Source organism: Rhipicephalus microplus, chromosome 6 (genome assembly GCF_043290135.1).
Source record: "Rhipicephalus microplus isolate Deutch F79 chromosome 6, USDA_Rmic, whole genome shotgun sequence".
NCBI classification, from domain to species: domain Eukaryota; kingdom Metazoa; phylum Arthropoda; class Arachnida; order Ixodida; family Ixodidae; genus Rhipicephalus; species Rhipicephalus microplus.
In genome coordinates, this window is record NC_134705.1 from 92906267 (window position 1) to 92929871 (window position 23605).

Here is a 23605-nt window from a genome sequence, read left to right on the forward strand (position 1 = left end):
GATAAACAAAGGGAGCACAACGACGCTCCCATTGTGTATACAACAATAGGAACCACAAAGAAGCCTAATGCTTAGTACACAGAGGCCTCATTTATCTTGTTCCTGATTTTAAATCACGTGCCTCTCCCGCTGCTATGGAGAAAGTAAAGAAATAATAGAGGAAACGTACCTTGCGGGGCGGCGCAGAGCACGAGACTCACTTGGATTAGCTGGCGGGCCATGACGTTTGACATTATTGCCGTGAGGGACGAGTACATGTCGCAAACTAGATTCGACAGACACACGGGGCGTTCTTATTCCTGACTTATGACTCATACCCACTACGGTGCATAGCTATGTATAGGTGTTTAGGATACACGTAGTAAATAATATCACGGTGATGATTTCTCATTTCTGCAAACACGCACCCACTATTGGAGGTACCGAGGTGGTTCAGGGTGTTCTAGTTCAGAAGCAGTGGCTTTTACACTTTGCTAATGTACATTGTGCTAACATTGTAACGCGCCACTCATCCATATGACTGCGATGAACTTGACGTGGACTTGTATAGGTCTGCGTTTAAGCCATACGCCACAAACAACAGGCCTCAGGCCAGACAGGCCTTGTTCGCTGGATTGAAGGACCGAAGGACCGTTCCACTGCTCGTTGCTAGACTTCGTACATAAAGAGTGCTGCCGTGGTGATGTATTGGCTGAGGTACTCGGCTGCCGACCCACAGGTTGCGGGTTTGAACCCGGCTGCGGCGGCTGCAACTTCAATGGAGGCGGAAATGCTGTAGGCCCATGGGCTCAGATTTGGGTGCACGTTAAAGGACACCAGTAGGTCGAAACTTCCGGAGCCATCCACTACGGCGTCTCTCATAATCATATGGTGGTTTGGGACTTTATATTATAAAATCAAATTCGTACATAAAGCAAATTTGCCTATTTATGACCCAGCGTAGTACTATGCCTAAAGACATTCTTCTAAAGTTAAAAAAAGTTTTTTATATCCGTGTTTTTTAAAGGACCATAATACAGTACTATCAGCCATCTTCTAATAATGCAGCTAATTGAACAGCAACGTCGATAGCAGCTTCCGACTCCTGATAACTGAGTGCGATACAAGGTTTTAAACTAAACTGAGCTTCGAAATTATTGTCCACTATAACTGCAGAAACGATGCTTCAAAAGTTGTCAGCCACCCATTCAATGTTGAGCAGTTTTCGGATGTAGAAGCATCTACATCCGAAAACAGAAGCATCTTGGCGGTGTTAGGCTGACGCCACAGGAAGGGACGACGGCAAGCGTGCTAGTTACCCTGACACAGTAAGTATACATAAAAAATACGCCCTCAATGAGAGCATTTTATTCGCGGTTGCACAAATATGTAAGCATCACCACAGTCCGTCTCGTATATGCAAGCTGTCCATGATGCGTCTTGACCTATACGTTCATCACTCAGCTGCAGTTGATGGCTGGTTGCATGCACGAACACGATCCATGGTGCACTGGAACCTGTGCACAACAATAGACATTTCAGTGACATATTATGAAGCAAGGCACAGGAAAAAGTGCAGTAACCTCTAAATGTCACCTTCTAAACCTTAGCCCCTTAATTCGCTTGTTACTTCGCTGCAACAGCTTTTAGCTTTTCCTTTCCCGAGATGTTTCTATAGGATGAAACCCGGCTGTGTACACACAATAAACAACTTAAACCTTGTGCAGCTAAGCTAGATACATTGGGAGCCAATATCATGAAATTTACTCAGCGGGTTTTATTAGGTATTAGAACTTTAGAACCTGAAAACAGGTCTGCTTGTATTGCAGTCGCAAAGTCACTAGTCCCAAAATCACGATTTTCGATAATCCAAAAGAAAGTAAAGGTGTACATAAACACACCAGGTAGCGAACGCCACAGTTGTATGAAGGCAAAATGAAATAATATTTGTGGAATAAAACTCTGCACAGCGGTTTCTAGCCCTGTGTCAAACTGGCATGAAGCTGAAAACTGATTATATGTTAGCAACTTTGTGTAACAGCCTGGGCAGACATTACCGTTGAAAGCAGCCGACTTCCCGAAATCTTCACTTGATGGTAGGGACCTAGAACGAAAACCCACCTTTAGATTAAGGTGTGATGCACTGAATCGGTATTGAATTCGAAAGTGCTTTGGCTCAGGCGAGTTGGTTATCCATGAACTTAGCTTGTATTAGCGCGGAAGAAATGAAAGGTAGGCATGAACTTAGCTTGTATTAGCGCGGAAGAAATGAAAGGTAGGCACCTATCTAGCTGCCTATCTTTTTAGACGTCTCTGTCGTCTTTCCCCTTTTATTTTTATGTGTGCCGGGCTAATACAAGCTATATTCATGGTACTGAATATTTATCCTAACAGTCATAAAGTGTAGCAGCCTAGCTGCTCGGACTGGGCGCTACAGTCACTCCGCTGCGGAGGTCTAGTGTCTAAGGTACTCGGCTGCTAAACCAAAGGTTACAGGATCAAAGTCCAGCTGCGACGCCTGCACTTTCGATGAAGGCGAAAATGTTGTAAGCCCATGTGCTCAAATTTGGGTGCACGTTAAATAACTCCAGGAGGCAGAAATTTTTGGAGCCCTCCACTACGGCGTTTCTCATAATCATAGGGTGGTTATTGGACGTTAAACCCCACGTATCTGTCTATCTAGCGTAGTCAGCGTAGCAGATAAATTATTTCATCAAGCTGTTCGTGTGAGGGAACGAAGCAATAGACATACATAAATTACATTTTTTGCCTACGTCAATGCTGAAAAAAAAAGTTTTCAAACCTATATATTTCTTCACTTTTTTCTTTTCCGTGAAACTATTGAACGTACGACAAGTCGCTTATTGACACCACATCGAAGGCAGTATAAATTATTAAAACTAAACTTTAGGTTAAGTTGCATTCTGTTGTGTGCAGAGACAGCGATATAAAAGAGGTAATAACACAAAAATTTTCAACTGCCGTATTTTTTCTTTGCTTCAAACGAAAGAGCCAACATTCCCCGAGAGCCTAAAAATACACAGCTAAGTGTAAATAGGGCATGCTAGCAGTGCATATGGCTTTTTCGCCTCCATTATTAAGTTTGTTTCACCTAATTTCAGTAATAAGCGGAACAGAGTAATCACTGAGACAGAAAACAAGGAAGAATATTCAAGCAGATGGATCGTTGCGTGAATGTTGCCTGATATCTTTATTGCAGAAAGAGTTCCAATATCTGAATGCGACTGTGGATCGATGAAGCGTAACAAATCTGTCTGCAAAAATAGACGTCCTCTTTCTTCTTGAAATGAACCTACTTAGAAGTGGCACGCTGTCTCTCTGTGTGCGCGTGTTCTCTCTTTTCGTATATAGTCCTCATCGCGATTTTTGCCCAGATCATTTATTTTGTTCGCACCATAACTAGAAGCTGTTTACCTCCAGCGGCTTCTGTTCTTCCTCCAAACTACACGTGTCCGTCCCGTAGCGAGTTCGAAGGAAAACTGTTGATAACAGCGACTGCGCCTTCTCAACGTCACGAAACTCTAGCCTAACCACCACGGCGGTGGCGCAGCGCTTAAAGGGATCGGCTGCTGACCCGAAGGACACGGGTTCGATCCCAGCGGCGGCAGTCACATTTCGAAGGAGGCGAACTGTTAGAGTCTCGTGTTCTGTGCGATGTAAGTGCACGTTAAAGAACACCACATGGTCGAAATTTCCGGAGCCCTCCACTATGGCGTCTCTCATAATAATATAAGGGTTTTGGGACGTTAACACTCAGAGAGGGAGAGAGAGAAACAGCTTTATTCAAAACGGCAAGTTTCCGAGGAATTGTATCCTCTCCCCTAGCTGGCAGCTAAGAGTCCTTGGGCCTTAGTGGAATTTTCGGCTTGCCTGATAAGTTGTAGCTGATCCTGGATGTTTGAGCTGAGCAGCGCAGTCTCCCACTGCTCTGCGTTGAAATATTTGGTGTTTGGCCCCTTCACGAAGTTAGGAGAGGCCCAGATAATGTGTTTGAGGTCCGCCCACTGATTGCAGAGTTTACATTTGTCGGAGTAAAGATCTGGCTAGCAATGACTGTAAGCGATTGGGTTTGGGAACAGATATTATTATTATTATTATTATTATTATTATTATTATTATTATTATTATTATTATTATTATTATTATTATTATTATTATTATTATAACACTTGGGCATGATGCGTCGGTGGTGGTAGCGAGTGGTTGAGGGATGGACGAAAATTGTTGTTCCAATCGTCGTTTCTTATGCAGACTCGATAACCCTTCACCTAGTCGCAGCTAACTTTGTTATGTTATGAAAGAAAAAAAAACAGGAAGAAAAAAAGAAACAATCTCACCGTTTCATCGCTGAAATGCGACAGCTGCCAGCAGCACGACGAGGCTCATACCGAATGTAGAAAGTGCCGAGAGGGGATCGTACATGGAACCTGCGTAAATGTGTATACGTTAACATACGCATAAAATTATGAAATATGCGAGGATAAAACGATCTATATTGATAAACTGTCGAATGTTTGGTTCTTGAGCTAGCGAGAGATCAATGAAATCGTAATAGTTCCAGAAACACAAATAAATTCTGGGGTATTGACTTCCAAAAGCCAAGGCACAAGGTCAGTGGCATGCTGTTGTGGCAAACTCTACAACGATTCACAGCGTGAAGTTTTGGTGAGTTGGCGATGCATGGTGAGCGACGGAGCAACAACCGAGACGAGCACAATAAGTAGGGCAAAGCCTTGTGTGTCCTTCCCATCGTCTTCGTCTCGGTTCATGCACTGTGGTTCACACAGCCTACAATAATTATTGAATGATCTAGTTTCTCTGTAACTGTCACTGTATAGGCAGCACAGCTAGCAGAGCTAGGATGGATACAGCAAAAACTAAGCACAATCGCTTGTCATTAAGCACAAGCAATGCGGCCACGTGCATGTCATTCTTTTTTTTTACTTTCTCTATTCATCTTTTGTAAAACGTCACTACCTACCATAATGCATCGCTACAAACTAATCCGATCAAAATGTCTGTCGTTTAATGGCATATCAATCTATGTAGTCAACTTTCAGGTGACTTGGGATAAATATGTAAAGATAGAGATGTAGAGATAGAGCATTTCCAGCAAAATATCCTAAAAGTTTCATGGGAAAGCCTAAGATAAAAACACGAACCTTGCTACAAAAGAGTACTGTGCCTTATGGGACAGAGAGAGGGGTTGAGGTTGTATCGAAAGGCAGGATTGTCGGTAACTTATCTGAAGGACAAGCCTACTTTGCGGTTGAAAGTATAGAGCCTGGCGAATTGCCGTAGCATCGGGAATTGCTGCAGGGACATGGAAGATTGGCGATTTATCGTATTCAGCAGCAGCTCAAAAGATATATGACGAGCTTAAACACAAAGAGCAAGAGTGACAACAGAGGTACATTCATTCGGCAGATGAACGTTTCGGCTTGTCCCACTTGATAAGTAGTGAGCAAATGGGGAAATAAATGATATCATTGTTTGGCCTTCATGGCGAAGCAATGAAGATTACAGTCAGAAATACGGATGCTATGGGAAGTTATGACTAGCAGTTTACTTCTTCAGAAAACTCGGCCGCGTCACGACAAATATTGACTTAGTGGCTTGAACTTGAACTTTTCGATGAGAGCACCACACCTACAAAGCCGTGAAGCGTCTGCTGAGTTCATCTGATGATACCGCACGAGCGTCTGCGGGCAACCACGTCGATAGGTCAAACAACCCATCTCCTGCCCCCACAGTACGGCTGCCATGTTTACTTTGAACCTGCGCAACGTCCGCCCGCAGCTCTCGTGCGCTTTTCGCATGTGCGATGTTATCTAGGTAAACTTTATACGGATCGTCAATGTGACAGACCACATATGCCATGGTGTACATACCATTGTGACAGACCGTATACCATGGTGTACATATACTTCCTGTCAATAAAACTAGAAAATAGACAAAGCGAGCCGTACAAGCAAGCGCAAAATAAGCAAAATCAGTAACAGTGCATGACAGCATTTCTCGAAGAGCGCACCAATCGTGAATTACGTTTGGTGCGATTGACGTCCGTTCAAGCACAGTTTGTGCTTACGAAATCAATATGAATACATGCGTTATGAAAGTTTATGTCGTGCATTTTACGAACCAGACACAGCGCGTTAAAGTAGCCCTAAAGCAGTGATTATCAGCCGAGTATATTTCAGGGAGCACTTTTGGAGTGGTGGAAGTGATAAGGAAATATAGAAGTCATAAAAAAAGGAAAAAGAGATCTGAAATAACACACTATGCAGCGTGAAATAGCGGCATTTTACTTCTCCACGGCAAAGAATAGTCAAACCAAAGGGTAACACTGATTCAATCTGAGCCGTTTGCCGATAAGCTGTGTGGTCTCCAGCCGCATTCAACCTGCTTCAGTCTATGTTAGCTCTTCAAACATGCAAACCTGGCAGACGTGTTGTCTTATACATATGTCATAGAAAACTAACAGAAAAGCTTCACAGCCACATGAAGAAGGGGCAACATAACCCAGCTCCATCCAATTGAAAAGTTATATCTTGAAGAATACCAAACATCAGAGGGGGCACATTGTGTGCCTCCAAAACATGCTCTTTATCTTTCGGAGATTTGTATCGTGCACCCTCAAATGTTTTTTCAAACCCTCTGTGGACTACGGCTTCTTATTGAAGAACCACTTCCCCAGTGTTACTGACTATGCCTTTTATGGCCTCTTTTCGAAGCGAGGGAGAGGATGAACGTCTTTATTTGAAAGTGTAGTTCATATCCTAGGACGCTTGGAGCTCAAGTCCCGTCCTGGTCCTCGCGACCTGACTTGTCTAATCGTTGACATTGAAGCTGGCCAATGCACTTTGGCAAAGGTTGTTCGCGAATCGTTTAGTGCAAGTGTAAGCAGCTCCTCAAATTTCTTTCATGGATCCTTCGAAAAGTTGAGCATGCCTACCTGACGCCGAGTGATGACCCGACGAGCTAGGGTCGTAGAGGGGCAGTTTCTCTGTGATGGACGGATCGATGCTCAAGTCGGCGTAGCTCTGTTTTGTGTCCATACAGTAGACCGAGAACCACCTGTACTCGTTCCAGTGGTGGCCAGTGGGCAGCATGGCAGTCACGTCCTTCTTGTCGTATCGTTCCAGCTTGCTCATCCTGTGCACGTGGAGAGATGTACAACCTCGAACTAACGAAACGCTTACTAAAGATTGCAAAGTGCGACAGATTTTAGGAGTAGAACACGAGAGTACTATCTCGCATAACTAATCACGTGGTAGCCAGGACTAGTTTAGGTCTCAAGTGCAGTTTGAAAGACGAAATTGTTCTAGTATTACGTGCACTGTTGGTGACAAGAACAGAATAAGGCGATTCGGCTAACCGTGGCTCGATGGCTGTTAATAAGTACATGAACCTTGCAATTTTTCAATATTGCCTAATTGTTCTTTTCTGGATAGGGTAGCGCCTCATATAACCGAGAAGCCACAACATGAGCGATGAGACTATGAGAGTCACGGTGGCTTCTCTGAACACATGATCGTGCAATGACGGAGTGAATTCATTTATAAGCAAAGAGCATAGCGGATGGCGCTCGCGTATGAGTGCTTTGCGAGTTTGTTCACCGTAAAGCATGTTTCAGTGCTTTTTAAAATATATGTGGCTACCGTGATATTGGGCAAGGGATCACACGATTGTGTTTTAAAAATGCAAGGTTGGAAGCGTACGCAATAATCAAGCCCGCTATCCTTACAATCCCGTTCGCTTATTTTGCTCCTTCCAGTCATGTGCATTTTTTCGACAAACTCCACCTTATATTCCGTGGATATACACACTTCAAGTTCAAGAGGGAGGAAAAACAGGCTTTTCGCTCACACAGCTTGCGTCAGTTTCTACAAAGGAGGTTTAAAAATGTCCCCTTTATTTTATTGAAGCTCTTATTGGCAAGAATAAAGAAAACGCCCAAAGAAAATTAAAAAAAATATTCTCAATTCATTAAAATGAAGTATTCGAATGAAAATTGCAGTTAGAGGTGTGTAACCATCACTACACTAACAAGACGTTAAGAAAAAAATTTTTGAAACATGAAAAACTTGCACGTTGCCATACAGATATCACTGCAGTCGTATGTTGGCGGTATAAACTAAAAAAAGTCCCTTCACGTCGTAATGCTCACAGCAATCTCTGAAGAAGTTTAAGCGCACATCAATGATGTGGAACTTGCACTTCGCATTCTGAACTGTATTATTTTCAAGAAAAGCAGTGGCAACCGATGTTCTAATGTGCAAAAAGAAAGCACATGCCAGTTCTGTGAATTACCGCCAGTTAAACCAACTGTTCAAATTAAAAAAAAAAGATTGCCCCCACCTTCCCGGAGGAAATCGTGAGGGAATGCCAATGCCTTTCACGCGCCGAGAGCACACGCCATAGTAATTTTAATGGCGTAAATTAACGACAAGACGAGTATTTGTACCGTAACCATATATTTACATATTCATCAGCCAGCGAACGGTCGTGAGGGAGGCGCGCGCTTCACTCCATTTATATATGCGTACAGGCGAACGGACGGGGGCGTAGGGCGCAGGGATGAGAGAGAGTGGATGGCTAGAGAAGAGGCGGCAAAGGACTGAACCTACCCTCTCCTAGACTCACTCCACACACACGGGAGCTCCGCCAAGCTCCCACGATGCGAGCACCCTAACACGCCAGAGCGCGCTCCTCCTTTCCATCACTCTCCGCTACTCCGTCCGCACCACCTGCTCGGGTTGCTAGGGGTGAGGATAAGCGCACGCGCCCTAAGCTGCTGCTATGAGAGAGGGAGTGAGAGAGGAGAGATAACCCCTGCCAGCTTGCGGACACCGCCGGACGCTTGACATAACCCGACTAAAAAATGCATTCGCTTTAAAAAAACATCTCCCACCGAAGTTGCACTCAACCCAATGCTAAAGCACTGCTAGCGCAAATAAGAGCAGATTGAACTTCAGCTTTACGACCGCATTATGTGACATCATCTGAAGCCGTCCTGGCAATATTCATCACTTCAGTAAATACCGGCATACTTTTAGGGGCGAAGCTCCTCATGGCGTGGGTCTGTCACTTCTCCATATGTATGTATGTATGTATGTATGTATGTATGTATGTATGTATGTATGTATGTATGTATGTATGTATGTATGTATGTATGTATGTATGTAGCCACCGGTGGCACATACCCGCTTCAGAGCGGGTATGTGCGACAGGGGTTGCGAGATCGGAGATGGCAGTATTTGGACTGTTCACTAGATGGACACATGGACGGACGCATGGACAGACTAGCAGACGGACGGACAGATGGATGGACGCACGAACAGGTGGACAGACGAATTGATGGACTCATGGACAGATGAATGGACGCATGGATTGACGCACGGATGGTAGCGCGGACGGACGGAAGCATGAACGAATGGATGGATGAAAGTACAAACGGGCTAATGGACGCTTCGCCCCACTCATCATTCACTCCGTGGATATGCTGTGATTTTTTTTTCGTAGCATAGCTTGACCGTGGCCTTCACAAGTTTCGCCGATGGCACTGGGCCCGGGCTAATCGCGGAGGCCACGATCTTACGTCGGGAAAGGTGGCTATAAAAAGTGTCACTAAAACATGACCGAAAGGTTTGATGAGTTTAATGAGTTCAGCTGCAGGAGGTGCGGGGTTCGATCCCCAGTGCCGGGCGGCCACCCACCAGCTTATAAACTGGGGACAGGTGGGCTTCGGGGTTGTGGCGCGTCGCCCAGTAGTGAAGCTTACTTTCCCTGAAGGACTCGCAACCCGTTGCGCGGGACCTGGTGAGTTTAATCAGTGCCGACTAGCTCACACCAAGATTCTACGTTGACAACGACGCTTAATTACCATGTGTCACACAGTGGGTTGCAACGAACTTTGAACGGGATTAGCTGGCTGCAGCTTTTCGTGGCCAGCCGAAGCCATAGCTGCAGCTTAATACAGGCAAACATTACCACATTTTCACTATGAATCTCTGTGAGCAGGAATTTCCATATGAATGCACTGTATGACGCAATAGTGGCACTTAATTTCTCTTTTAACACCAGATTTTTCCTTCTCATGTGATAAAAGGCTGCAATATAACTGTTTCAGTTCAGTTGTTTTACATTGAACAAACGTCGTACTGAAGTCAACTTGAAGGCTACTTAAGTTACGTTTAAGCTTTTTAGTAAGCTACAGCGTTACTCTAATGTAAAGAGGAAGGAGATGTAAGAACTGAAAACCTGGAAGTATTATGCGCGAAGAGCCGCCTCAGTACTCGTCCAATTTGTGTGGTACTTACTTTCCATCGTCGCACGTGAGGCGGGTCAGCTGTTCCGGCTGGGGGTTGGGAGTGGGGGCCGCCACGAAGTAGGCAGCTGCAAGTAATATAGTAACCAACAATGTTTATTCTAAACTCGCAACGGCGCTAACTGTTCGCGAGAGGGAAACAAGAACACCTTGGCATGACGTTTTAAAGGAGGCGTTTCTTTGCGAACGTCGCCTGGTTTTCTTGAAAAGGGTTCATGCTGCTCTTGCTGTGCGTAGTGCTGCTTCCCGATTGTTACAGGACTTATCAAAGCATAAAACTTCTGGCCCTTTTATGTTTAGAAATTAATGTAAATGTTTGAGCTGGCTTTTCACTATACCAAGAGAGGGCTGTATTAAGCAATCCATAAGAATGACACTGGAACAATTTTTCCACTTGAACCACGGTGTCTTGAACGCCGCTTAGGGAGTAAAAGCACGAAAACACACCCACAAGAGAGGACAATCGTCATTTTCCACTATGTATCCGATGGCGAACAAAATTTCAGGTTGAGGGGCGGGGCCCGGGCCAGGTTTTTCACTTCCTGGCTATGCCACTGCTCGGCGACGTGTTAGGGCAGAAATGATCACACATATTAGAGGTCTTAAACACGTGGGCCACGGACATGTTGCATGTAGCCCGGCGTGCAGATCACTGTCTTCGTACTGTGCTTATCTCCTAACCAACAAGTTAGCTCTCCAGTTGAGGGTGACAGATGAACGTCTGGGATCGACATCGAGGATGTTCTACGCATGAGTGAATGCTAGCTCTCGTTAAGACTAGTGGTGGTGAGCTAGTGCATTCAGAACTTTAGCAGTTATTTTGGCCTTCAGAATCACCAACATTTCCTGTACTTGCAATGTGTACTCACATCATGTTTCCACCTGGTCCGATTAATGTTTTTTTTGAGCGAGCTACACAGATACAAACGATCTACAGCATTTTTTTTGCGGCAATTACTGCACACAGTCACCACGTGGTGAAGCACAACCGCGGAATAAAAAGGTCTGTATTTCAAGATCGGTGACCAGATTTAGGTAGCTATAAATATCGGTACCGATGTGCATCTCGATCCTGACGCCAAATAGCTTTACTTGAGCATTTGCATCAGTTGTGGGGACGCAAGCGCCCACTGGAAATGTCTGGCAGCCTAAGCCAGTTTTTTTCTTGAGGTGGTGACGGGGGAAGGAGGGAAGTAATAACCAAACTTTATGCTCGTTCACTCATTCGTATGTGCACGTGTGTGCAAAATTGGAAAAGTTCGAGAAGGGGTTTACACTGGCCAAGTAAACTGAAATGTCCTTCAAAGTACAAGCTTTCCCTTCTTCCATTTACTGTTGGTAAAACTTGAATGAGGAGCATACGGTTAAGAAATTGGGGAGTACTCACATCCTGGGCAACTGCCCATATAGTCGAACTGCCTGAGCATCACGGTAGCACTGTCCTTGAGGATAACCTCGGAGGCCATTGTATTGTGCTGCCTGGGGTTAAGCCTGCCCAGGCTCTCCTCTCTGGGGAGCTCGTAGCCGGCTGGAATCTTGACGTTGCCGAAGTCGGCCTGTAGTATACAGTTAAGCAGAGCCAGACATCATGATTTCGTTAAAAATCCGACTACAAGAGGGCGACAAAGAGTAAGAGGCGCTAAATCCACTCTTACGAAAGAAGTCAGAATGAACCACTGCCCTATTCTTGTCTCATTTAAAGGGTTACGGAAAAAATAATTCAACGACAAGTAGGGTGGAGGAGAACAGAACAAACGGACCTTGCCAATGCTCCCTGCTGTTATAACACACGTCCAGGAGGAAGAGGAGGTAGTTAGCCTATACTGGTCTTCAATGTGAAAAGCATGGCAAGGTCATTCTGTGACTTTGCAGTGGTGGTAGTAGACACAGGCGAGCGCAGGAAACAAAATAGAAAGAAACAAAAAGCGCAAACACTGAATATCTCAGAAGGAAACCCACTGCAAGCATCATAACATCTCCGGCAAGCATTGAAAGCAACGTGACTTGTCTTTCAACGGCACAAAAGTGTGATTTGAAGCCACATAATTGGTTTTCATTAATAAAATTTGTTTTGAGTACACTGGGTGCTCGCCGTGTTCGTCTATTACATATCGAAAATATTTCTTTTTGTCCAGTCTTCCTGTTTGAGACAGTCTCACGTCAGACCTCACAAATTTGAAATTTTTTATCTGTGACGCCATTATGATGTCATCGTCACGTAACGTCCTCATGCACTGTCGTCATTCACTTGAAGGGGTCACGTGGTTGTTTTTTCTGTCCTTCGACGGACACGAATGGATCTTACAAAATAAAACATGTTAGTCGTGGAAATGTTGTAGGCCCGTGTACTCAGATTTGGGTGCACGTTAAAGAACCCCAGGTGGTCGAAATTTCCGGAGCCCTCCACTACGGCGTCTCTCATAATCATGTAGTTGTTTTGGGACGTTAAACCCCACAAATCAATCAATCAAAACATGTTAGTCGTTTACAGCTTGGCTGTAAAAAAAACTGAAAAACATTTAATAAATTTCACAGTGTGTTCGGCGAAAGCCTGTGGCCATTTGACTAGGTCATTGCTTAGGAGCGGAGCTCCTTAGGCTATCGCCATGTCTGACCGTTGTCGTCGAGCCTCACCATTGTCCCTTGATGAGCAGGAAGGACGAAACATCTGTGCGCCATAGCGTCTACAAAGCGTTTATAGCACGCATGTGCTTTAAAAATAGACCATAATAATCCACCCATCTGTGCATCCACCCGTCCGTTCATCTATGCACCCGTCGTACAGTCCACGTACCTGCTCGTAAATCCACCCATCCCTTCGTCCATCTGTCCAATCGTCAGTGTGTCCATCCGCCTTTCTCTCGACGCGTCTGTCCATCCATACATATGTCCACACTTCTTTCAGTCCATCTGTCTGTCCGTGCGTCCTATACCGCCCTTTAGTTCGCCCGTCCATGCGTTTGTCCATCCATTCGTTCATCCGTACAGCTATTATTCTACTCGGCGACTTATACGTATAAATTACGTAGAAATTAGGACCCATCTTCACTTCATCATCAGCATTCACTTCGTGGATCTGTAGCCATTTTTACACTCCTAATGGAATGGCACACGAAAGGAATGTGTACGTGTTCTCATTTTTAGATAAGAAGAAGCTTATAGCGGAGTTCAATCCGTTAATGTGCCGTGTGACCACCCTCACTGCGCATGCCTAACAGCTGGCCCAAGCACAGCCAGAAAGCACTCACGCGCTAGCGCGTTCCGGCCTGTGTAAGGGGTTGGGCAAGACGCCGTGGCCTGCCCTTCTTACACTCTGTCAGCAATTATGTGATGGCGTCGGGGAACGAGATTCTAGAAATAACATCTTGTATCCTAGTCAGAACGCGCTGGCACGCACTTGCGTGTTTGGGCTTGCTCATGTGAACTCTGTAAGAGGATATGGCCTCTCCACCTTACACTCTCTCAACACTTACGGGATGGCGCCGGCGAACAAGATCTTGCAAATGCGCGATTAACATGCGTGCTCCCAAGTGGCGATGAACCGGTGTGGTAGTTGTGAAAAGCACTTATTCACAAAAGAGAGGTGTAGGACGTCTTTAGAGATCCATACAGACAAGCTGGAGTCTTCAATCTAGGACCGTTTTGGTCAAAGCCACCGTCCAGTCTGTCTAGGCCAAGGCCTGTTGGGCCTGAAGGTCTGAGCAGCCGAGCAGGGCCGCCTTCCAGTCCTCTCGCCTAGAATTTAGGTTAGGTGCAATGGCTGCGTTGTCTTGGTAGACCCACACCATGTGGCAAGTGTCTGCCACCTCCCCACAGGCGTATGTCAACAACTCGGGACGCGTAACACCAAAAAATACAACAAATTCATGGTGTAGGCCACTTGCAAGGACGCGTCAACAGCAGGCAAGGTGCCCGTGAATAACGGAACTTTCATGCACAAGATCGCATGTTACTCACGAATCTCTTCAGAGGGAGATGGTGTAATTTTTAGATGAGAAGATTCCTAGGGTCAAGCGCTATCCGGTGTGCGGCGTGATGACCCTTACTGCGCATGCGCGTGCCTTGCCCTCTTTGCTCTCCTACGCTGTCCTCCTCTCACCTCGCAACACCGACGAAGGCAGTGTCTGCTAGTTTATAGCTCGCTCCTCATCTCTCTCCTCCAGGCATCTGTCCCCGCGTCGTTCACACCGTGATTGCTCATACGCGCCCCTCTCTTCTTCTACGTCCCCTCCCGCGGCTAAAAAAGGAGCGGAGAAGCAATGCACCTACCCTCTCCTACACTCTCGCACCACATGCCTTGGTTGCTAGGGGCCTGGATAAGCACGCGGGCCCGCAGCTGTTGCGATAGGAGAGAGAGTGAGAGCAGAGAGATAACACCTGCGACCACGCAGACACCACCGCGGACAACGCTGGATGCCTTACATAGCCCGAGTAAAAAATGCATTCGCATTTGAAATGCCGCCCGTAACTTCCCATGGGGAGAACTCAAGTAAATGTGTCTCAGAATGTGGAGGCATCGCGTGAATGTTGCGTAATTGGGTATGCTTTGTGAATGCTAAATTGCTGTTTCATATTTATTACTAATATTTATTTAATGAAGGAGAAGCGTTGCCTTTAACGAGTGGTGGCATGCTGATGTGTGATCCAGTGCCTACATACACTGGGTGGCCAGTGAACGGTTGTGCAGCTCTAGCAGTCGGTTCTTACTAGCAGACGCTGCTTGCGTCAGTCTTGCGAGGCGGAAGATGGTTTGAGAATTTTTGGTTGGCTGGTTGCGAAACTATGTTGTCGTTCTGCAAAGCGCGTTAGCGCGCAGCGGATGACTCCCACATCGGGACCGTTAGGCCAAGCTTATTGGCTGCTCCGCGGGCCTACTGGACGGCCCAAAGCTCGTCGGCCAGGAGGGAGCGGCGTAGGGCCGCTTCCCACCTGTCCGAAATAGTGTCGCGGTTAGTGTACATTGTCTTGCACTCCCAGAGCATGTGCGCCAGCGTGGATACATCCCCACATACGGGGCAAGCGTCATTAGGGAACACGTCAGGATAAATAGCACGAAGAGATCTCAGGTTACGTTGCGTGTCGGTTTGCAGTAGTCTGAGCGTAAAAGGCGGCCTAGTAAGGTTTGTATGAAGGAGTGAATATATTCTTCACGCGAGGTAAAAATGTTTTGTTATTTCGTAGTACGTGGCATGCACGTCCCTGTTTTTTGCAACCCCGTTGGCCCCGAATCGTTGCCCGGAACCGGCGCGGTCGGTTAGCGCGCGCGCGGTCTCGTGGGCAGACTCGTTGAGGCTGGGGGACCTGTTCAACAGGTCTCCCAGGCCCAGCCTTGGACCTGTATGTGCAGGAAACCAGATCAGTACGTGATGCTCGACATCGTCGCCGCAGCCACACTGGAGCACGCGCAGGGCTTTTTTGGAGATTACACCGCGCTCAAAAGCGCGAATAGCTGACCTAGAGTCACTATAGATGACCTCCCTTTCAACTTCCAGGATGGCCAGGGCGATGGCCACTTGCTCGGCAATCGTCGAATCGTCAGTGTGAACCGATGCGCAGTTGGTGATTTGCTCTTCGGAGTCAACGACGACTGCGGGGAAGGCGCGGCTCCCACGGCACGCTGACGCGTCGAAAAAGCTGACGCCGCGCTCCTGACTGTGGATCTCACTGAAGAGTGGCAGCTTTAGCCAATCGCCTACCACGATTATGCTCGGGATGGACATTCCCCGGTATCATTCTCCGGTGATGAGGTCGCGAATCTCACGGGGCACCTGTCTCATCTTCTCGTCCACTTCAGCCGGAGAGTGACCGAGCTCTCGAAGTATATGTCTGCCAGTCGGGGAGCTCGCTGTGGCGAGCTCTCCTGAGCCTGCTCCTGCGCTTCGGCAATCTCCTCCAACGTATTGTGCACTGCGAGCTGGAGCAGGCGCTCGGTGCGCGTCCTGATCGGGATACCGAGGGCCTGCTTGGAATTCTTTCTGAGCAAGACGTGGATCTTGTTACGCTCGGCACACTGCCAATTGTTCATGGCCGCGACGTATGAAAAGTGGCAGAGCACAAAGGCACTCATCGACGTCACTCACCGTATATGTATGCGTATCTATATATATGAAAACTCAAAAAAGAAAAAAAAATCCAGAAAAAGACTCCGGCGCACAGAACTGAACGTGGGACCTCCGTGTCATGAATGCGAGGCGTTAACCACTGAGCCACCGAGAGGCACCTTTGCGAACCTTCAAACGGCAAGCTATTTAGCACTACAGCTGTTAGCGGGCATCTCAGGAGGGGGGGGGGGACTATTGTGTTTTCAGCATTATCAGCAAGATGGCGCAATGAGTACTTTGGTCCACGGAGAGCAGGTGAGTGGACGATCTCTCGCGCGCCCTTATATCCCGGCCGGGAGGATCATACGCCTTGAGTGGCGCTGCACTGGCGTTGGGCTGGGTTCGCCATGACTGCATGGTGAACACAACACACAGACCCTAACAAAAAGTCATGACATGCTTCTGATAGAACATGACTACATGTAACACTGATGATGCGCTCGCGGCCGTTTCACGAGCTTCGCCTATACCAAATTTGGTATTACGGGACGTGAATGGGCGACGAAGGTATTTAACTGCATGGTGCAAATATGATAATCATGAGATGCGTGGCTTGTAACAACATGACTGCACGCCACGCTCAAGATGCGCTCGCGGCCGTTTCGCCAGATCCACACATACCAAAATCGGTATTGCATGACGCGAACGGACGACGAAGGTAAATGACACGGCCAAACATAATAATCATGGCATGCGCGTCATGTAAAACTTGACTACATGCTACGCTCATAGCACGCTCGCGGCCGTTTCAATAGCTCCACATCACATATACGAAATTTAGTATCAGGTGACATGAATAGATGAGGAAAGTAAATGCCGCGTCCAAACAAGATAACCATGACACGGAAGGTATGTATGGCATAATTTACTTCCACCTCGTATCGTTGTGCTGATCTTGAAGTGACATATCAACCTCCCCCATTCGTTCTTTGCATATCATCGATTGCCATGGTACGTGGGATCTGACAATTTTGGGGGGCGAAGCTTCCTATGCCGTGGGTCGTGCGTCCGTGATGTATGTGGTAGTCGTCCTAATAGTAGGTAGCCACCTCCAAAGCCGAACTAGAGTAGCAGCACGTGCGCACCCCTTTCAATTTAGGAGGAAATCCGCGCACGTTGATCATAAATGAAAATATAGTTGTTTCTGATTAAAGAACTTACAGAGACGAGTATTGGTGACCTAATCTACAATAATATTTGCCTTGAATTTGATGATTACTAAAACAAGGCTTCTGTATGCATGCAAATATTACTTATGTATGCATTTTCTAGAAAAAATACACATACATAATATTGACGTATTATATGGTGCCTCAGATATGCGCAATAATTGCTTTTTAATTGACAATCGCACAAGTATGAACGCTGAACCTTGAGCAATATTGGTGGGCGCTGCGGATGGGGTCGGCCGTTTGGAGAATCGTTTGGTCGTTTTTGGTGCCGTTTAAGATACCGTCAAGAGTGGACAAACAGACAAATGTACAGACAGACACACAGACCAAGATTTTCGCTTCGAAGGTCCCCAAGAAAGCCTATCGTCTTTGAAACTGGTATCAGAAGGACGCACTTTGAGCACTGTCTGAGCATAAATGGTTGCCACGTTAAACTCGCTGGGCGTAATCTCCTTGGTTTTAGCAAGGCTTAGAGACGGTTGGGCCGCAGTGCCATGGATAGAGTGAACTAGTACATAGCCATGAACTAGAGGCGCTGAACGATGGGAAGTATATACGAAGTGCAGGCCATAAGAAAGTTCACGAGTGCCACCTCACGTTTAGTCCTTGGAATGTCCGCTGAATGGCGGTGCTTATATGCTGAATATGTGAGGAAAAGATGCGAGATGATGGTACTTGGAGTCTTCGCTAGATGGACGGTCGGATGGATGGATGGACAGACAGAGAGATGCACGGGCGTACGCTAGGATGGATGGATGGACGGACACACGCATAGATGGACGGACGCAGAGATGGACGCAAGGAAGAACGCAGGGATGGCCCCAGGGACGGATGCACGGAAGAACGCAACGACGGACGCACGGATACGCGCACAGGTGGACGTACACCCGCACGGACGAACGGATGGACCGATGGACCAATAGACCGATGGACGCTTCGTCCCACTCATCATGCACTTCGTGGATATGCTGTGAGTTTGTTTACTAGCAGACAGGGCCTGCATCGGCCTTGCCAGGGGAAAGAGGGGGAGAGCAAAAAGTTGGCACAAGACGCAAGCATGCGGCACAATACGCGAGGTACGGCCTAGTCAGGGGGCTTAAGACCTCCTTTCGCCTTACCTCGTGGGCAAACCCTGTATGCGTTATGTCCAAATAAAAAAATAAAATAAAAGAAAGAATATACGAGAGGCACGATGCACAATGGTGGTGTGGAGAACGCCGACACACGACGCGTGACATCGTGCGACTAATAAATGTAAAATAATTTTGCCTTAATAAAAGATCCATCCAAGGTTCCGTGGTACGCCAGCCCTTCGTCTCTGCAACGCGGTGGTACCAGCAAGCTTCCGTAAGAAAAGTCAGTTTTTTTTATTTTATCCACTAGGTATGTTTCAAGATAAAGGTTTCTCGCTTAAGTGCAATATATTACACCTGCTTGAAAAATGAGGTCAGAATATTGGACAGTTTTTGCCAGTCATCCAAGTTTATGTCCTCAAAGCAGTGACACATTTATGTATTTAGACATTCATGTCTAAATTGTATACAACTGAGGCGGTAAGTCCACAGCTAACAATGCGGAATAAGTTATTGCGGTGCGGTTCACATTTACTGCCCAGGGACGGCTATATGCCCCCCCCCCCCCTATAGTAGAGTACCTAGTACTCAAATTGTTAACAACGTTTTCTAAACACACAATTCTAGGAGTGCTAATCTTCTTCGGGATGGCTCTCCGCTCTCCTAAGTAGAGTACCATGCTTTCTAAATCGCTCATTAATTTTTCATAACACAGATCAGGTTAAAGCGATGGGACGCCTTTAAGCTTCATACTAGAGAACAACGTGCTCTAAGTCATTAGAAACGCTTTCTGTACACCCAGATTTTCTGTTCTAGCCAAGCACCCCACTCCAGTACGCATGCATCTGTGGCACTTTTTGAAATGTGCACAATACGATCCATTTTATTTTGTTGTGATAAGAATTAAATGAGCCCTTTCGGCTGTATTTCGCCGCCAGCGTTGGCATCGGCGTTACGGTAACCCACCGTATATGTATACGTATATATACAGAGTGTACAAGGTAAATTTAGTCAGAGTTTAAAAATATGCCAGCACACATAATTACGACACTACTACATGCATGTTGCTCACCATTGCCTGGAGTTAGACTATTTTGTGTGTTATGAAATACGGTTTGATTATATCTGTTTAATAACCTAACTTTTGAAGGAACAAAGGTGGATAAAAAATTTTAATGAGAAAATTGTAGGTAGGGTTGCAAAACGTCTGATTAGACAGTTTCGAACTTTATATCTCTTAAGTATTAGTGTTTTTCTACTAATTACGAATGCTCGCGAAATACAAAACTACCACGTGACAAACACGCTCGCGCGTCAGTGGCACGATGATTCTCGTGCACCCTAAAGTTCCGCGTTCGAACGACATGCTTCTCTCGCACCGGTTCATGGCAGCGATGACCAGTCACAGCGGTTGTTGTTTCCGTGGCCGATAACAAAACGTGTTCATCGTAAAGCCACCATCACCGTTGCGGCTTAGCCGAGACAGCACAATGGGGCTAATGCTATGCCCGTTCATACGCGGAACGTTAGGGAGTACTAGAATCATTTTGTGCACTGACACACGTGGGAGTTTGTCACGTGGTATTTTTCGTATTTTGTGGGCATTTGTAATTAGCAAAAAAAACACTAATACCTAAAAGATATAAGGTAAAAATTGTCTAATCGGACATTTTGCAAACCGATCTACAACATTCTCATTGAAATTTCTTATCTATCTTCGTTTCTTGAAAAGGTAGTTAAATAAACAGATCTAATAAAACAATATTTGAGAAGACAAAAACTAATCTAACCTAAGGCAACGGTGAGCAACATACATTTGGTCGCATCGTAATTGCGTGTGTCGGCATATTTTTAAAGTCTGGCTAAATTTAACTGGTACACTCTGTATATAACAACGCAAGAAAGAAAAGAATCCAGACAAAGACTCCGGTGCCCGAAACCAAACATGGGACCTCCGAAATATGAGTGCAAGGCGCTAATTAATGAGCCACGAGGGAGCACCTCCTTGAACGTTCAAACAGCAAACTTTTTATATCTACCACTTACCGATGTTGACGGGTACATCGAGGGGAACTATCGTGTTTTGAGCACTACTAGCAACATGGCGCATTGAGCACGCGTCGCCATATCATCACGGTGTGGCGGCGCGTGCTTTCATCCCACGCGTACTTAGCCCCGTGGACAGGAGGGGGGTAGACGCTCACTCGCGTGCCCTTATCTCGCGGTGGGGAGGATCGGTCATCTTGGCTGGCCTTGGGCTTTCACCGGAATGATTCTTTTCTAGTTACCGGGCGCACAAATGTCACTGCAATCGTTGCACAGTCTCCGTTTTTGAAAAAGGCGAGCTTCTGAGACACAGCGAAGTAACCACTGAGACGCTTATTCGCATTCGTCTGTACCTGTGAGTGCGTTTTGTGCGTCATTTGTGAGTGTGAAACGCGGGGCACGTTTCGATCTGCTTGCTATTCCGCGTGTAACCTGCTAGAACACCCTTCCCTCTATGCCCCTTCGCCACATTTTTTTCTCTGTGTCCTTGGGTACCTGTGAATGCATATCAAATACTACTACTACTACTACTACTACTACTACTACTACTACTACTACTACTACTACTACCGGGAGGCCCCCTTTGTCTCTATTCGTCTTCCTCTTCTTTTCCCCCTTTTTTCCTTGTTCACTAATCCACTTTATTGTTGGCTTTCTTTGCCATATTTATTTCTATATTTTTTCTATTTTTTCCCTTTGTTTCTCTTACAGTTTGTTGTTTGCTTCCTTTTCAAAATTTTATAGATGTTTTCGTTGTGTTTCTTAAGTCATTGTAGTAACGTCCTCGGTTAATTTAATCATCAAAGCCCCCGGGGAATAAGCAAAACGAAGACTACCATGCTTTTTATAACTCAGGCGGTATCATTTCATCCTAGTCCACTATCACATCGGACACAAATGGTGATTCACCTTCCAATATTGTTCGAAATAATACGCCCGCTTGCTTCGACAATCAAATATGTCCGGCATTGTGCTACTTACACCAAATATAAAGATACATTATGATTAGGCTTAAATTAACACGCAGGACAAAGCGAGCAGGCAAAGGACCTTCATTTATGTCAGCTATTAGGTGCTACTATAGATAAAAGCCAAGTTCTGTAAGCAGTCAAGTAGAAGTAGTACTCATTCTTCATGGTGGTACACTGACTGGGATCGCGACTATAGGCGACGAAAGGCAGCATGGAGGAAACTAATGTACAGCCGGCGTCCACGTAATTGGAATGACTATAACACACACACTACATTCACACAACTGGTTGAGAGAGCAAAAGAAGAGTACAACTACAGACATTACAGTTATATGCCGGGGACAAAAAATAAGAAAGCCGTATTTAAGTTCTTACGATACAGAAAGATTGTTCCGTCACGAATAAATCTAGAATCGATTTGTTTATCACCCGCGGAATCGCAGCCATTGGAAGCAATCAGATAATGCCTAGAAGATTGCTGTGCATTGGTGCTACCCCACTCTTTGCCGCACACAGAAAAAGCTCATGAATACAAGGCAACAACACTAGAAGAGATATCAGAAGTGGTACAATCACTACCAGCTTAATCTCCAGGTCCTGATAACATCACTAGAGTGATGATAAAAATTATGTTTGATTTGTCTCCCAGCGACCTCGTTAACATTATAAACTTTTCTATAGAAAATGCATGAGTGCATCCAGAGTGGAAAGTTGCTAAGGTAACACCACTACTTAAAAAACAGGGAGATGGTCATGCTATAGACAACATCAGGTGCATTTCCCTGAGCTGTAATCTTGTAAAGTTAATGGAATGGGTTTTATATCGACATCTTGCAGAATGGATAGATCAAATTAATATATTGAGTAAATCTCAAATTGGATTTAGACCTGGCTGCTCTATATGGTGTGCGCATGTTGATTTGGAAGCTAAAATTAAACTTGTTTGGCACAGAAAGCAATATGCCACTCTGGTGACTTTAGATATTGCTACGGTGTAAGACAGTGTGAAACACACCATCTTGATTATTAAACTTTGAAGTTTTAACAATCCCGAATATATAATAACTTGGATTCAAAGTTTTTAAATGGACGGATATTGTTCGCAGAAGGGGCTATCTTCACAACACAAACAGACGAGGGGAGTTCCTCAGGGATTCGTTCTTTCACTTATTTTATTAGTAAATTATTAAGCTGTCTCTCTACTCACGATAAAGTGCAAGTGTATGCATACACAGACGATGTGACATTCTTTTCAGCTTCCAATGACATACACTCGTTGTACAAGATTTTACAATAATTATTTATATGCCATTGAAGTATAGCTTAGTGACCTGTGCAGGTGCCTTAATGTTAAGAAAAGTGCTCTTCTTGCATTTCCATAGAGTTATGTGAGAATAGCATTGATGTACGGACAGGAATTCATTCCACATGTAGACTCATTAAAGTATTTGGGTATAATATACATTGCAACTCCTAATTGGAGTTCACATATTGAATATATTGCATCTAAGGGATTACGTGCTATTGTGTTGGTCAAGCGCATCAGCAATGATAGGATTGGAATGTGTAGAAGAGCTTTGTTGAAGACATATCACATATATGTCCACCCAATATTAGAGTTGGATGTGTGTTGTTCTGTGGGTGACCAACTTATAAATTACGCCCTCTTCTTTCTATAGAGTGTGAGGCATTGCGCTTATGTTTAGGCCTCCCTAAGTTTGTCACCACTAATGCTTTTTAGCATGAAGCATATCTGTCCTCTCTGTAAACCAGGCCTCGCATATTGATTGTTCAAACATTTCTTAACATCTATGCCTCCCCAAAGAGATGCTCCCAATATGCATTTATAAGCAAGCCTTCATATTTTTTTATTGTGAGTGGTCTCGACTACGTCAACTTCATATTCTTTATG

General features: G+C 45.5%; 1 protein-coding gene across 2 annotated transcripts in view; it reads right to left on the bottom strand.

Moving 5' to 3' along the window:
• Positions 1–1312: 1312 nt before the first annotated feature.
• Positions 1313–23605, bottom strand: part of LOC119167468 (protein Skeletor, isoforms B/C) — a 45396-nt gene continuing 23103 nt past the window's right edge. Inside the window, exons 6-11 of one of the 2 annotated variants that reach the window (XR_005109227.2) lie at positions 11718–11886; positions 10323–10398; positions 6956–7155; positions 4338–4427; positions 2037–2083; positions 1313–1496 (exon numbers count right to left, since the gene is read on the bottom strand). Coding sequence is in view for 1 of the 2 variants with exons in the window: in XM_037418947.2 (XP_037274844.2) it covers positions 4342–4427; positions 6956–7155; positions 10323–10398; positions 11718–11886 (531 nt within the window). In the remaining variant the exon portion in view is untranslated. The remainder of the gene's footprint in view (positions 1497–2036; positions 2084–4337; positions 4428–6955; positions 7156–10322; positions 10399–11717; positions 11887–23605) is intronic. The other variant, XM_037418947.2, reaches the window with a different exon arrangement.